The 17659-nt window shown below is 43.7% G+C and overlaps 1 protein-coding gene across 3 annotated transcripts in view; it reads right to left on the bottom strand.

The window, feature by feature from the left end:
* CCT8 (chaperonin containing TCP1 subunit 8) overlaps positions 1–17659 on the bottom strand; it is a 1023638-nt gene that overhangs the window by 906391 nt on the left and 99588 nt on the right. For all 3 annotated transcript variants that reach the window (XM_044071397.1, XM_044071395.1, XM_044071396.1), the window contains exon 5: positions 14353–14533. In XM_044071397.1, coding sequence (XP_043927332.1) covers positions 14353–14533 — 181 coding nt within the window. The remainder of the gene's footprint in view (positions 1–14352; positions 14534–17659) is intronic.

Genomic DNA, 17659 nt, shown 5'->3' on the forward strand with positions numbered 1-17659 from the left:
CTGCCCAGGTTTCTGTACCATACAGTAGTACTGGTCGCACCACTACTATGTACACTTTACTTTTCAGCTTCTTTGGCATTCTTCTGTCATAGACTACACCTGATACACTATGCCAGTTGGCTGCAGCTCCTCAGATTCTAGCTCTGACCTCTTCATTCAGACTTCCCTTCTAATCAACCACCCCTCCCAGATACTTGAATCTATTAACATGTTCCACTATCTTCCCTTCTACCTCAATTCTCAGATTCTTCTGATTTCCCCAATTTGCTGCTATAACCACTGTCTTATCCGTACTTTGCTTCATCCCATGTGCCTTTATTTGCATTCCATTCCCATATCTTTCACTGAAGTTCTTGGTCAGAGTCTGCCTGTACTATCACATGGTCTGTACACAGCAACTTTGTTGATCCGTCTCCTCTGACCGGTTTGCTAATGTAGTTCATCACCAGTATGAACAGCAGTGGGCTCAGAGATGAATCATAGTGCACACCCACTCCCACTGGGAACCCCTCTGTGAGGCCGAACACTGTTTGTACTCCAGTCACTGGTCCCTATACATAGCCTGCACTAATTCGACCAACGTTTCTGGGACTTCAAACAACCACAGGACTGCCCAAAATTAAAAATACTGACTGCAATTTATTAAAGTCTGGGTAAAAAACTAAGCACATCATACTAACAGGTTGAACTACTGTATAGTTTTGCATTGCAAATGACATTTTTATCTTTATTTTATTTGAGTTCCAGTTACTTACAGTCTTTAAATGGTTATTACCAATAAGTATTACCAATAAGTATAAGCATCTACTCTTGGATTTTAAAGTGTAGGTTGAGTAACAATATTGCTTAATGTGAAGTGCAAGTCTATTACAATACCGTTAATGATGCTTTTCATGGTAAAGGAGCTTGCCAGGCAGTAGTCATACAACAGAATGAATTAGGACGTGCATGATTTTCACTTTCATTAGTTTGTGCCCGACAAATGATTGTACTTTACACCAAATCCTTACAATGCTCAGCCAATACCAAAGGTTTTCTTAAAAGGATTAACATGACAAAGGTGCTCTGCTGCAACATTCAAACATAAATACAAATAGCTGTCATGCAAAGGGTATGTTTCAAGCAATTCTACATTAGAGATGGATCTGACAATTATTCTTGAATTATATGTAAATCAAGAGCTCTTTGGAATAAAACGTGACAAAACAGTTGTACTTATGTTTATACTCAACTAGAATTAAACAGCAGATTAATCATGACCATGCTAAAATAATCTGATATTACAGATGTGTTATAGGTTCACAAATTCCTACTAGGCTATTGATCTGTGAAGATCTTAGGAAGCATAGCCTTAAATTCTAAGGTAGTTTTTTCACTCTTGTGTTCTGCATATTTATAACAGAAGCAAGCAGAACAAGGATATGTTGGGATATTTACTTGTTGACTCTATCCATAAGGGACATGGATAATAAGCTGGGGTGAGTTCAATTCGTCCAAATTACATTTTAACAGAGGTAAAAGAAGTACTATGCTTCATGCGAAGTGTAGACAGTTCTACAGAAGCAGTACACTCTGTGATAACTAGGACATGATGAAGGGTTGGAGGGATATGCATGCATGTTGCAAAGGAGAGAGATCCCCTGAGTAGGTGTTAAAGGCAACACTGGACTTGTGAATGTGTAATACATCAGAAAGGAGTCAGTTCAGGCTCTATAAGCAAGACAATGGTCACCTCTTAGCAGCCTGTATAATTCCAAAAAGAGGGAATAGGCTTGAGGAGGTCAGCACATTTTTTGTGGTTTAGTCCCTTGATTTTGTGTGTGTGTGTGTGTGTGTGTGCGTGTGCGTGTGTGTGATGAGAAAAGGTGTTCTGCGGTCTTTCCTGTTGTGACAATTGCTTAGACAGGTACTTACTTAAAGGGGTATTATACTCCATGACTGGCCCAATAACAGGCACCTGGATTCCATAGCCTTAGACATAAGCTGTGTGATGAGAAATGACTTCCATACAATACTGGATTTGTGGTAATCAAAGCACCGATCCTTGTCTACAAAGGTTCCCAAATCCTGGACTACAGGATCAATTTTCAAGGGGGTGTTATCAATGCAATAGTTAAAGGGGAAGTCATGCTTGTTAAAGGGCATTATATACTTCCTGTGGCTTAATTTTAGACCATGGTTTTGCCACCAGCTATTTGGGAAAGTCCTCTCGGAGGACTTGGTGCCCACTGGGGAGTGTATGATGATACCAAGTTTATAGCCATTTGCAAAGCCAGTCAGCCTTTAACATTTGCTTCGACTTCCAAGAAGTAAAGGACAGGGGGAGAGGCCCAAGGATTATACCCTGGGGTACAAAGTTAGGAATAAGTATTTTAGAGAGGTACAGCCTCCCACCCTGATTGCCTGTTTCTACTTGTGAGACAATTTGCAATTAAAAGAATTACAATGGGATTTACATTTAGCTGGAAGAGTTTACTTGTGATACAAGAGTGCAGGATGGTGTCAAACAACTCTGGAACTAGAAAGGCAGAGTGCAGGATGGTGTCAAACAACTCTGGAACTAGAAAGGCAGTGTGTACTGATTTCCCTCATCCATTGCTTCAGTAATCTTCTCAAAGTCGAACAGGTAAAATAAGCAGGGTCTGTCCTTGATGAATCCAAACTGGCTTAGGCTATGTCTTTACTCATTAATGCTATAATGATCCTTTCCATGGCTTTATAGATGAGGCTTGTTGGCCAGGTTTATGAGTCTACAATTATCGAGGTCTGATGATGCCCTACTTCTGTGCAAGGGGATGACTGTTGCTGTCCCCCTATCTGGTACAAAACCTATATAGCTTCTGTAGGGGGTCTAACAATTAGAAGTTATGTACTCACCATAACGTTCCATCTGAGTAGGTGACTTCATTCGGATGCAACCTGTGGGTATCGGATCCGACCTCGGATCCGAGCCGGCAATTCAAAAGCTTAGGCTCCGAGCTCCTAGCTCCTCCCCCTTACCCATAACCCCTTGCCAAGCCCTGACTGACCTCAGATTGAGTTTGCCTCAAAATACTGACCACAGTACACTAAAACAGCATAAATACTCGCTCTATAAAGGTCAGGGGGATGGAGGGGGGGATGGTTGCATCCGAATGAAGTCACCTACTCAGATGGAACGTTATGGTGAGTACATAACTTCTAAATCTGAAGTAGGCAGACTTCATTCGTCTGCAACCTGTGGGACAGAGTCCCTAGCTACCTGAATCTTGGGCGGCCGTCATGGAAGGATGTTCCGGAGCACCGCTGAGCCAAAGGATGCTCTTCCTCTAGAAACAACATCCACCTTGTAATGAGAAATAAAAGTATGAGGCGAGGCCCAAGTAGCTGCCGTGCAGATATCATCCAACGAAACACGGGACTTAAAAGCGGCTGACGTAGAAACTGCCCTAGTAGAAGGAGCCGTAACCCTCTGAGGAGCAGGTCTGCCTGAAGTGTCATATGCCTGCAGAATGCAATTAGCAATCCATTTAGATAGAGTGACTTTAGATACTGCTTTACCCAGAGCAAATTTAGCAAAGGAGACGAACAGCTGATCTGATTTCCTGTGGCCAGCTGTCCTGTTAATATAAAGACGTAATTGTCTATGAACATCCAAGGAATGCAATTTGTATTCTCCTTTGTTTGAATACTTGGGAAAAACACAGGCAAATTGATTGACTGGTTAATATTGGATTCAGAAGAGACCTTCGGAAGAAAAGATGGATTGGTCCTGAGGCACACCCTATCAGGGAAGAAAGAAAGATAAGGCGGTTTGACACATAGAGCCTGAAGCTCAGACACCCTTCTGGCTGAAGTGATAGCTACCAGAAAGGCAGTCTTCCAGGAAAGGTATTTTAAATCAGCAGAAGCTGCAGGCTCGAAGGGAGGAGCAGTAAGGGCCTGCAGGACTAAAGACAAGTCCCAAGGCGGTACAACCTCCTTGACTGGAGGCCTTAACAAAAAAACTCCTTTGAGAAAAGTTTTGCATAATTTCGCTGTCATAAGGGGAGCTGTGTCATGACCAATGTGATAATGCGAGATAGCCGCCAATTGTACCTTAATCGTGGAAGAACTAGCCCCTTGATGAAAGAGGTCTGTTAGAAAATCCAGCACCGCAGACATAGGTGCTGCAAAAGGATCCACAGTTATCTGTCCTGCCCATATAGAGAACCTCTTCCATTTACTCCGATAAACCTGTCTGGTGGAAGGTTTATGAGCAGCCATCAAAATGGCCTTGACCGGTGAAGAGATACCGGGAGTCCTAATTAAGGTTGGAATTGGAGCAGCCAAGCTGTCAACTTCAGGGTCCGCAGATTGGGAACTGGCATTCCCAGAGGGTGAGAGATGAGATCCGAAATTGGATCCAGAATCCATGGTGGATTGATTTTGTGAGACCATACAAAGGGGAACCAAGGTTGTCGAGGCCAGAATGGGGCAATGAGAATCATTCTGCTCCCCAAACTGTTGGCTTTCTGCAGAAGCCTCTGCATCAGAGGAAGTGGAGGGTAGGCATAAAGAAGACCGGGAGGCCAAGCATGCACCAGAGCATCCCTCGGGAACTCCTGGTGGGGAAGCAGAGCGAAGAAATTGTCGCATTTGGCGTTTGAGGGAGAAGCAAAAAGATCGCAACAGGGTTGCCCCCAAACGGCAAAAATCTTCTTCGCTACTTGAAGATTGAGGGACCACTCGTGTGGAGAAAGGATGGTGCGACTGAGCTTGTCCGCAAGGATGTTGGACTTTCCCGGAATGTGCGTTGCTACCAGAAAGCGTTTGGTGGAAATTGCCCATTCCCAGACTCTCATGGCCTCTCGACAAAGGGGGTAAGACCTGGTTCCTCCCTGCTTGTTGATATACCAGACTACCGACATGTTGTCTGTCTGAATCGCAATAGTCCCTGAAGGAAGAACGTGGTGAAGTGCTTGCAACGCTAGGAGCACCGCCCTCATTTCCAGGACATTTATATGCAATGACGTCTCTGTGGGATTCCACGTGCCTTGGACAATCTTTCCCGCAGAATGCCCCCCCACCCGAGGCAAGAAGCGTCCGTGGTCACTGTGGCTCGGGGAAATGCAGCGCAAAAGGTCTCCCTGCCAGGGGCTCCGGAGAAAGAAGCCACCACAGAAGGGAGTCCCTGCACGCTCTGCTGACCGCAATCGGAGCGTTTAGAGACGAACAAAGAGGAGACCACTGAACTTGAAGGGTCCATTGAAGAACCCGCATGCGTAAACGGGCATGAATTAGAAGCGGGATAGCTGCCGCCATAGAACCTAGGGCCCTCAGGACCGAAGCTGCAGTTGGAGATGGTTGCAGGATCGCTGTCACATGACACTTCAGGCTGGCGATACGGTCTGGGGTGAGGAAGGCTAGCATTGATCTGGTGTCTAGTCTTCCTCCTATGAAATCTATAATTTGAGTTGGATTCAGAAAAGATTTCTCCCAGTTGATCGTGATGCCCAGCCTTGGTGCTAGTTGAAGAAAGTAATCCCTGGCTGAGCACAGAAGATGCCTTGATGATGCCGTCAGGAGCCAGTCGTCCAGGTACGGAAAGACCTGTAATCCCTGGAGCCTCAGGTGGGCCGCTACAACCGCTAGCACCTTGGTAAACACCCTGGGGGCTGAGGTGAGACCAAAGGGGAGGACCCTGAACTGATAATGACTGGCTCCCAGCCGGCGAAGAAACCTCCTGGATCGTCTGTCCATCCGAATGTGGTAGTACGCATCCTTGAGGTCTATGGAACACATCCAGTCGTTCTCCCTCAAGAGGGGGAGTATAGATTGCAGGGTGACCATCCGGAACTTTTGCTTGGTTACTGACAGGTTCAACTGGGAAAGGTCTAAGATTGGTCTTAAGTCCCCGTCTTCTTTGGCACCAAAAAGAACCTGGAGTAAAACCCTAATCCGGCTTGATCTGGGGGGACGCGCTGGATGGCTCTTTTTCTAGCAGCTGCTCGATTTCGATAGCTGCCGCCTCCCTTTGGTCGGGTGGAACATCTGGGAGGCTGCGAGATTTGGGAATCTTGAATAGGGGTATTGAATATCCTCTGGATATAAGTCGAAGCACCCAACTGTCTGTTGTTATGGACTCCCAAGAAGTCAGGTGCATCGAAAACCGCCCCCCGACTGTCTCCAGAGACGGACAGCCGGGCAACCCTTCAGGGCTGCTGCGTGGGTCTCTCAGAGAAGGGTTCTCTGGACCCAAAATTGCCAGGAGCCCCCCTGCCTCTGGCACGACGACCTCCCCGTCCTCCTCTGCCACGGAAGGACTGGTTATCCGGAGCAGGTTGGGACTGCTGTGACTTCCGGAACCACATCTTCTTCTGTCCCTTTTGGTTCTTAGAGAAGGACCTCTGGGGAGCTGAGAAGCGGACTCCGACGGCAGACAGCGTCTTCCCGTCCTTTTCGCTCTGGACTAATGTCTCGCGAACAGTCTTGCCATACAAGGCAGAACCATCGAAAGGGGCATTCGCGAAGGTCGCCTTGAAGGGCTCTGCAAAATCACAATGGCGGAGCCAGGCCTGTCGCCTCATGACTAGGCCTGCTCCGCTGGCTCTAGCGGCTCCCTCAGTAGCATGAGACAGTAGCCGCATAGATGTATTGGAAACTGATCTGAGAGTGGCCATTCGGGTGGAGTAAACCTGTTTATCCTCACTCGAGATGGACTCCAGGGGAGATGCAGCGTATTCTTTAATCAGATCCCGCTGCATCCTAATGACATGTGCCATGTAGTTCAGCGCTCTCAAGGAGAAGGTCGCTGAACTAAAAACTCGCTTCCCAATGCGATCCATCGAGCGGGACTCCTTGCCCGGAGGATGCACGGAGGGACTCTCCTGGGCCAATTCCCTCTTCGTGGCTGCAGCCATCATCATGGCATCTACTGGGGGACCCTTACTCCAGTGGGTGCGGTCTGATGGAGGAGAAAGAATGCGGTCCGGGCGCTTAGGGATAGGCTCAATGGTGTCCGGATCCTTCCACGCCCTGATGGAGATAAGATCCACCAGGGGTCAGCAGGAGGGGACACCCAAGAGGTAGAAGGGCCGCCTCGAATGCCTCCAAGAACACAGACTCGTCCGAAGAAGCCTTGGGGCAGACCACCCCCTGATCCTTAACATCTCCATGATGTCTCCAAATGAGACGTCCTCAGGGGGTGACCTAGGGGAGCCTTCCCCTTCATCCAAGTCCGTGTCTTCAGTGACGGACTCAGGGGAGTCCATGTGCCTCCTCTTGCACTTACGCTTCCGAGGTACTTCATCGGGGGGGCTGTCCGAGGAGTACTCTTCAGCAGTCGGATGTTCCAAGGGAACCACTTGGGACATCGAGGCGGGCTGTCCCTGGAACCGGCTGGTGGGGGCCTGGCCCAACTGCAATGGAGTGCGGGATGGAACCGTGGCAGGGACCGGGGGTCCGGATGTCCTCGACAGTGCCCTTTCCATAACGTTGAAAGCCGAGGGGGAGCCAGCTTCTCTAAGCCCTGAGAGCCGACCCCCACTCGGATCCGACGTACGGATCGATCGGAGTCGGAGCCGAAACCATCGGATCCGAGAGGCCAGTGTGCTCCGACCTGGACGGAGCCGAAGACACACCAGCTCCCTCGGATCCGAGGCTCGGCCCTCGGCTCCGAGAGGTCGGGTCCGAAGTACCCGAAGCACTCAAGGGATGGGACGGATCTGAGGTGCGTCGACCCATCGGATCCGACCCACCCCCGGATCCAAATCTGCACGGCGCCGACAGCTCCGAACCCGTGGTATGGGTCGGAGAAGGAGCCAAGGGGGCGAAAAAAGGGGTCGAAGCCCCTCCCGGATGGGGGGGGGGCTAGGAGCACTCCCATTTGCATTTGGGCCTGGATGAATTTCCTCATCATCCGGTCCATATCAGCTTCGCTCATTGAAAAAGTCGATCTAGAGGAGGCCACCGAAGCGGACCTAGAGAGCCGTCTCGGTGACCTCCTGGAAGGGCTAGCCTCCTCCTCCTCGGGTCCAGGAGAGAACCGAGGGGAGTGGAGCCGAGGAGGAGGAAAGCTAGAAGGCACAGGGGAGGCCCGCTTAGATGGAGGAGCCGAACTAGAAGTTTCGGCTCTCCTCTTGTGGTGCTTCTCCCTGTGCCTCTCCTTCTGTCTTTCCCTAGAAGAATCCTTCCCCTCCGGCAACTTTAAGGGAGGTTGAGTCCCAGCCGGAGGGGGAGAACTCACAGCAACAGGTTGCTGAATGGAAGGGGCAGAGGCTGAAGCAGTATCTGGGGGTAAAAGACCCGCCAGCACCAACTTCGACCTCCGTTCCCTTAAAGCCCGGGGGTTGAACCCTGCACAAATGGTACAACCAGAAGACAGGTGTTCAACCCCCAAGCATTCTTGCACGAGTGTGGCCATCTGCTGGGGACAGCTTATGGCCACACTCGGTACATTTTGAGAAAACAGCCTTAGGGGCTTCAGACATGACAAACCTAAGGCCTAAATACACACACACACAAAAACTACGAAAACCCGAGAAAAATTAACGAGGGAGGAAAGCCTTAACCACACACAACACTAACTAGATTTATAACAAAAACAGAGAATTTGAAAACTTTTTCTGTCAAAAAAATCTACTCTTATCTCAACCAACGCCAGGAGCTCTAGAATTCCGTTGCTTCTTGAAAAGCGGCAAACGAAATCTGAGGTCAGTCAGGGCTTGGCAAGGGGTTATGGGTAAGGGGGAGGAGCTAGGAGCTCGGAGCCTAAGCTTTTGAATTGCCGGCTCGGATCCGAGGTCGGATCCGATACCCACAGGTTGCAGACGAATGAAGTCTGCCTACTTCAGATGTACTATTTCAGGCTGATCAGTATGCATCCTAATATGTTATCAATACCCATAAAAATGGTGCTTTTAGCCTTCAATAGAGCCTTGAGGACTTCGTTCTTCGGAGACTTGAGGGGGTCTAGACACAGGTATGTTGCCTGAGAATACAGGAGAAAGGGGGGGTAAATTTTGAGTCAATTTGCTAGCCGATAAATTTGGTTATGTCCTCTGGTTCAGAATATTTGACATCATTTACTATTAGGCCGGCTCAGTTTCTGAGGTTTATATTATTATAAAGGCTCTGTAGTTATCCTTCACCTGGGTGACTATTTGTACCTCATATCTGGCTTTGGTTGATTTGATTAGGGTCTGGAGTTCCCTTTTAAGATTGGCAAGAGCATCTTAGGTGCCTTCAGAGTTAAATTTATTTTTGCAGGCAAGGAGTTTTTCCTTTTTTATAGAGCCTGTTTATATTTGGGTTCTACCACAGGTGGTTATTTTTAAATTGGACATTCCTTTTATTTTTGAAGGGAGACAGACGCATCTATGCAGCAATTTACTTGCGCACACATAAAATTTGGGAGGAAATTATTTCACATAATCCAAAGTGTCATCATCTTCGAAGGGGATTTTTAATTAAGCCAGGTCATTCAGTTTTAAAAGAAAAGCCGTAGCATAACCTCTGGATACCGAGGTATTGGAAGATGTTTCTGGCTCCAGTCTTATGGCAAATGTGACCAATTTGATGTTGAGTAAACTGTCCCATATTGATAAGGACAAAGTCCAGAACTGCTCGGCCCACAGAGTTTTTGCAATGATGAAGTCCAGAAATTTCTGAGCATTTATGTCTGGTGATCTACAAGTCTCCCAGTTGACACAGAGACAGCTAAAGTGGCCCAAGAAAATGGTTCTAGGCTCGATGCACAGGGACTCCTGGGGGGGGTTGTTAAAGGGGTCTTATAGTTAACTAGAACAGGCTAAGAGAGAAATTTTGTTAATAGTAAGCTGGACGTGGAAGCGTTCCAAGTCATTACCTTGTCTAACACATGTGGAGGCAAACGTTTTTAAAAATATGGAGAAACACTGCTGCCTTTAGTGACTTCACCTAGTGCAGTAGATGGCAAGCACTGAAACAATGCACTGATGGTGGTTTATTGTTTAGGCAAGTTACACTGGTTGAACAGGTTTGTGAAAGGTGCGAGAGGGGCCTGTTATGCCCTCAGATATAAAAGAAGTCTATAAGGAGAGGTTTATTGAAGGATCGTGCGCAGAACTGACAGCCTAGAATAATCAGAAAAAAAGTGTAGAACCAGTCAACAACTATTAAATACATACCTAGCATGTACTGTGAATAGTCCCTATGGCAAAAATTCTTGATAATCAAGATGGGCATGAGCCTATTTTGAATATGGGTGTTTATTTTATGGCTGTTCACATAACACATTTTTGGTCTATACTTGTTTGAAGGGTCATGTCATTAGAACTATGCAATTCAAATAGGTAGGTCCTGTACTCCACTAATTCTGGGGATGTGTCACAGTACTTCAACTGCTACCACAATACTGCAGGATAGTCAATAAACACACAGAATATAGTGAAATATTTAATTTTTATGTTTTAAAGATGATCATGCCCATCTGCATGCAATTTGACAGATGGGTGAGGATCACTACAAGTACCTAGTTAAAATGCTACCGTTTCATGCAACTGTTAACTGTGTACAATTAAGCAAAGAATCAGTAAGTCACAACAATCGGAAACAAAAACAAAAAACCCACTTTTTCACCCAACAGTAACCTTTAATGACTGCCATATCTTACTGATACTTCACTAAACTATTTGCAATTTAACAGACTTGGACTGAGGTGGGTATCAATTTCGCTGCACGATAACACAAAATAAAAGTATTGCCCTATTCTCTACTTTACTACGGTCATGCCTTACTGCCTCTCACCAGCTTTAACTTACTTCACTGGATCTTGCCCTTCAACTTATCCATAACATCAGCTTATACAAAATATAGCTTAATAAATTGTAGGATTCAATAAAGGGCCATCTGTTAAGGTTGAGCATGGCCACAAAAGAACAAAGTTTAAAACTTTAAAATTTTAATGCCAATTATTTTACTCTAAAAGTGCAGATTAAAAGCATTTTTAAAAATGTCATGGATGTTGATAAATGTGGGACAGGGATGGATGCTGAATACTGAGGGTAGTTTGAGGAGAGTAATTCAGCAGTCAGAATATCTTTTATGAGGGTCTACCAGTCAGAATATCTTTTATGAGGGTCTACCAGTCAGAAACTTAACAAAAACAATGTAAGCCTAACACTGTAAATGGAGATTACCAACAGTGATTATTTCCTTGTCCCTGATTTTGCCATATCATTTTGTATCCAAGTATACTGACACTATTATATTGACACCATTAAGCACACATGGGATTCTATTTTTACAGCAGAGTTAAATGAAAATAATTGGCACTAATCCAAGAACAGTTTTTAGTACGGGTCCTACTATGAAGCACTTTCTGGATATGGGTCCTCTGGGTGGTAATATTGTCAGTAAGGTTAAGATGTGTGGGTGTTGTAAGTTTTGCCATTTTATTAATGAAGGACCCTATATTTTGGTTGATGGCTGTGAAAGTCCAGGTAGATGTACATGTGAAACCACTAGAGTGGTGTATTTAGTGACCTGTACTGTATGTCCAAGCCTTTTACTTTAGCAAAATGAAAAGGAAACTTAAAAGATCTGATTAAGGAACATGTTTATGATATTTAAAAAACCCAAATCCATTAATGCTTTACATGGGTATACTTTGAAGTGTGAGCTAAGAAATGCTTATATTTCATTATTGATAGAGTGCATTACCTTGAGAAGGGTGGAAACATTGATAACATCTTGGAATTTTAAGTAGCTCACATGGCAGTTGCTATTCAATGCAGGAGTTTTTCATGAGCTGAACGATTACTTCTCCATGAGTGTTTTGAGGAGAAAGGCTATGTTTTTGAATATATTTACTATCACGTGATTTTGATACATTTTATTATTTTTTTCTATATGTACATGAATTTACTTAGTATGCATTGGTTTGAATTCATGTGCTGCTTTTATGTTTAACGACAATTATACGTAAACATTTTTATTTATTTTTTACTTTAATTGAACTTTTCACTGAAGATTCAGTTGTAGTAATTACAAATGTAAGCTCGCTGTTTTTGATTGGTGGGATCTTGTATTTAAGTTAATTTTTTTGTGCTGTGCTTTACTCCGATGAAGTTCCTCCTATTGCAATGAGCATATTCAGTCTTTTAATTAAATATATATGTGTTGACTGTCCGTGGTGGTTCTTTGTTATTTTGTTTTTGAAGTTTGATTGTTCTGTTAGCATTTGGAGTTAATAAAGCAGCAGTCCTGAAATGCCAACTTGAAAATAATTCTGATCAATTATTACCATCCACGGTTTGTGCATGGCTATGGACCGCCAGTTATGAAAAGGATACCACTTAACATGCAAGATTTACAGATGCACTGTTTTTTTTTAAATATGTGTAAACAGCAAAGAGTGAAGAGTGACAACAGATGAGATACTTTAGGAAATGCTATGAAGTTACACAAGTGGCAGGGATGGGGAACCTAATGAGTTGTGTTGGCCAATACAAAAATAAAAATGATTTTAAAACGTATCTATCAACATGCTACTTTCCAGGCACTGCACTTCTGGACTTTTTTTCTTATTATTTCAGTTTAGATGACAGGTTTCAAGGAGTGCTGGTTATGGTTCAACACTCTAATGGAGTGTGCGCAGTTATGTCTCTTTCAGTTATTCACCTGATTTTTAAGTTAATGAATGAAGGTGAGAATGGAAATGCAGAGTCTCAGGAGCTGGTTAAGAAAAATAAGAATGCAAAAAAGTATGATGCAAAAAAAGGTTCATAAGCTATGGAAATAAATGCAGTATTGCAATGCTGAAACAGATGCCCACCTATTAGATATGATTAAGGTGGATAGGAAGGAAACCGGTTATTAATGCACCACAGAAGCACATTCATGGATCAGAACCACGGTGAAACACCTGAGGAACTCTGGATGATTAATGAGATAATAGGTTTCCTTTTCTCCGTTTGCAAATCTAGTTAACTGACTTTTACTAGACGGTGGTGACAAAAGAACAGAAAGGTAAATATTGTCCAATATTTATAGAAAAAGTGATGCAAGTACATTATACTAAATTTTCACTAAACTATACAACTCATTAATGAAGGTATGTTCTCCTTTCTTTACTTGGTTTTGATTAGCAAAGTTGAAGCAAAAGAAAAATTGTGAAGAATAGGATCACCCTCAAAATGCTCGAAGGGGATTCTGAAAAAATAAATCTCTTTTGGAATGTTTTTGGGATTTAAAAATATCACAGCTTAAAAACTCAAACTAGATGAATGCCACATGAAGTGGTAGAACCCATATGTGGGAATGAACACCAGAAAAGCACATTACATGTACTAGGTCACATGGCAGCTCAGTGGTTAACACCTCTATCTCACATCACCAGGGCTCAATCTGAAAGCAGTTTGCATGTTACTCCTTTAATCTGTGGAGCTTGAGTATTAAATCTTCCTTCCACCTTCCATAAACATGCCTTTTGAATGACTTTTCCAACTACAGAGACACACACACACACACACACACACACACACACACACACACACACAGAACGACTTCAAGTGTATGCATGTATTGTACATTATATACACATGCACAGAATATTAACGATGGCCTTCACTGGATTAGTTTACTCATCCTGTTAAGCTATGTTAAACATTAATTATGTTAAACTCTACCAGACATGCACCATCTTCTTATCCAATACATTTCCACTCAGACATACCTTCACTGTTTATGCTAATCCAAGCTTGGCCACTCGTATTTTCCTGCTACTGATTTTCTATTACTCTGCCAGTGAGGAAGCCAGTTACTACTTGCCTGATGCACTGCACCAGACACCTTATTATTCAACCAATGGCCTGTCATTCTCTCAACTAACTACTACTCACAAACGTTCTAAAAGTTCTTCCACCTGCCCACCTTCAGGTTACTACTTGCCTGGTGTTCTAACACTACAGGGCTCATCCTCACACCTTTGCTGTTGCACACCAATCTAAACGCCTATTTTCTGCACAACACTTATGATTTACTCAATTTAACCAAGACAATAATGATTTTTGTTCAGTGGTTTTTTTTTTTTTTTTTTTTAAATACATACATTGCCTAAAAACAAAATGGGGGAAAAAAAAGGTGTATGTGGATATGGTGGCTCTACAAACATACGTATGCAGGTTTCAATAACAGAGATTAAGAAATTTGATAAAGTGAAGATCTACAAATGACTGGATACACACAACAAAAGTATGCTGCAACACGATTTCCAAGGAAAACTGAACACAATTCTTTTGCCACGCACAAATAAAATGCACTGAAAATGCAAAGGCAACAATGCACATTAACAGAGGAAAAGTGTTGCACAGTGTTGAAAATCTTAGATCAGAATTAAAAAAATGTACATACCACATGCTTCGGCTATAAGTTTTGACAGAAAATCTTCATTGCCATACTGTTTACTCATCACAGAAGTCTTGATTAGAGATGCAACTTCCTGAGTGTCTCTCAGGTTCTTGGCAGAGCAGCACACAATATCGGGCAGAATCTCAAGAGCTCGCTTGCATGCTTTTTCATAGCCTGCTATGACCTAAACAGTGAACACCGCAGAAAGTTAACAGTTGCATAATACAGCTGTACAGCTGTTAAATGGTAAACAAATTACTACTCTTCCAGTTTAAAAAAGCCCTTGGGGTTAACTCCTGTCACTGTCAACTTACAGCTCTGCTAGAAAAGCAGCTTATAGCTCTGTTACAGAGTAAACTTCACACTGCAATTTTTTTTATTTTTTTTTTTAACCCATGCTGATGGAAACGGTTCTTCTCAGACCATTTTACTTATGTTCATGGACAGCAGTAGGGGAGGGAGGTGAACACTACAGTACTAAAAAGCTCATCAAGGGGTAAACAGCTGGTTCACAAGAATGCTTAACTAGGTGTTGGACTACCTTTCAAATACAAGGAAAAGAAATGTCCTGAAACTTTTGATAACCAACATCATAGATAATTACTGACTGCAATAGCAGGTCTGTCTAATGTCCTATTTAGAGCAATTTTGCCTGAGCAGCAATTCAAACCTTGAAATTCGAAATAAAAATGTCCTAGGGTATCTTACCATTCACTCGAAAGGGCTAAATTCCAAAAACAAATAAACCAAGTATCTATTCAAATGGTTCACAAGCCCACTCGCACTGAATAACTCCTCCTCCAGACAGACTTGTACATCACTGCACCCACTTAGTGCCAGCTGTACAACCCTGTCAGGAGCACTAACAGTGAGTATGAGCTGGTTACCCAGCATACACTTTTTTGGGGGTGGAGGGGAGTAGTAAAGTACAGAAAGCAGTAAGTTGTACAACACACTGGATGCATGCTAGGAAATGCAATGCCCACCAGTCAAGGACTGTCCAGAATACAGTTTTTAATTCAATTAAGAAGTGACTGGGTCATCATGGACCTTTTCAGCCAAAAACTCAACAGTAAATGCATCCTACAGTCAATCAAGGAGCATGTTTAGAAGACATGGAAGGAAACTGGTACACCCAGAGAAATTCCCAGCTCCCATGGTGAATGAAACAGGTTGCCTAACACAGGCCTTAACAAAAAGGATCTCCCACAAAACTGCTGTACAAACCTTAAGGGGGGTGATGGAGGAATGAATGCTAAATGCGCAAATAAAAATCAGAAAATAATATTGTCCTTACTGGTATATTACATATATATATATATATATATATATATATATATATATATATATATATATATATATATATATATATATATATATATATATATATATATATATATATATAAAGCCAAAGATGCAAACAGGTAGTACACTTCGACAAGAGATAGAAATTCCTTTCCTGTGTCCACACAAACATGTCCATTTGTCTCTGTATGTTATTCTAAAATAAAACTAGGCTTCAAGACGCCAGGAAAAAAGACCACCCTAAGAAGGGGTTGGGTTCCCTAGCCATCATCAGAATGGAGATACCATGCAGTCACTTTGAGAAGATGGATAGTCTGGACGAGGCTTCCTGGACAGATGAGACAATAGGGTTCTGAATGGTCTCAACCAAAGGCTTTTCCAGGAAGTGTGGCCAAAGCAGGCAAACCACACTTAAGAAGGCCAAAATGGAGCTGTGACAATGACTCTTTCTTCACTTGGAAAAAAAAAACTTCGGACTCAAAAGGAATGAGGGAAGGTATAAAGGAGACACCAAGGGCTACTCCTGGACAAGGGCATCCCTGGGCCACTAACCTGGTTGAGCAATCAGAGGAAAGCTGCAGCTGCATTTTGTTTGGATGGCATCATCAGCCATTTCCAGAGCCAGTTGGTTAAGAAGCTGTCCTCTCTGGGAACATGGGTTTTCAAGTCAGAATGCAACTAGAGGAATAGCCCACTCCCTCATTCTTATCACTTCCTGTTAAAGGGTACAAAAGGCTCCCCTTTTGCTTATGTACCATACCATGACCTAGTGTTTTCATTGTGGCTCTCTCTCTCACCTACTGCTGCACGGACTGGGCTTCTCTCTCTGACCAGACATGTTAACAGGCCATCCTAAAAACTGCCCCCAACCTAGGACTGATGCATCCATAGTGACGGTCACCAGGGGACTTTTAAGGACAGAGGGGGACAAAGGGGTCACACCAAGGGAGAAGTCTGCATCCATAACCTACCATCAAATATACCTGTAACAAACTGTGGACAGGCTGATGCAAGTGAACAGGGCATCCACATACTGGTTTTACTGTATACCCAAGGTCCATTGTAGGACCCCAAGTGACATCACTCACAACCAAGGAAAAATACCAATGCTGCCACAAGTCCAAGCACTGACGAGTACTGAGCTGTCAACACCTTAAAATAGTAACAGATCCTGACAACTGAATTAGGGGAGGAATGTGCTTCACAGGAAGAATCATCATCAAATCATGACGTATCCATCAGGCAGCCTAAAAGTTTCAGGCATATGAGAGGTGTAGCTGGGACTTCGGAAAGTTCACAGTTACCACCAAGGACAAGATTCAGAGTACAGAATTTCCCTATCATGGATAATTTCCCCATCACTGGAAGAATGAGCTAGTCATCTAGACAGGGAAGATTTGTAGCCCCTGGAACACAGCCAATACTATAATGCACTTCCACACTATTCCAAAGACATGTGTCTGGAGCATTTCTCCCTGGGTCTCTGCTGAAAATTGGCTCTGCCCAGTCGGACTTTCCCAGTAAACAAATGTTATAAAATAAAATAAAATCTTTGAGGGGGGGGGGCTCGGACAGGCTGATGGTCAAGGCCTGAAATACATAAGCACTGGCTCCAACCCCAAACTACTTGAAGCCTTGGCAGGACAAATGTGCAGGTATGGATCATGTAGGTTCAAACAGCACATTCAATCTCCTTTGGATAGGAAAGCAAATCAACAGCATATCTGTCATCTGGAACTTGTGCTTTGGGTTGAACTTGATTAGATCTCTTACATTAGAAATGGGCCAAGGATCTGTGTACATTTTGTGTCACCAAAAAGTAGTAACTGAACCTTCCTGTGTTCTGGTAGGACATTCCTTTTTGTCGCTTTTTTTAAAGGAGTGTTATTAATCTCTCACAGTGATGCACACTTCCAGTGGAGTAGGATGTTGGGAAGATAGTAGAACACACTGATCAATGCAACAGAAGACTCCTGACTACCAACAGAGTGGAACAGTTGTGCAA

This window comes from Protopterus annectens, chromosome 5.part0, assembly GCF_019279795.1.
Source record: "Protopterus annectens isolate FY-2018-M chromosome 5.part0, PAN1.0, whole genome shotgun sequence".
Lineage (NCBI taxonomy): Eukaryota > Metazoa > Chordata > Ceratodontiformes > Protopteridae > Protopterus > Protopterus annectens.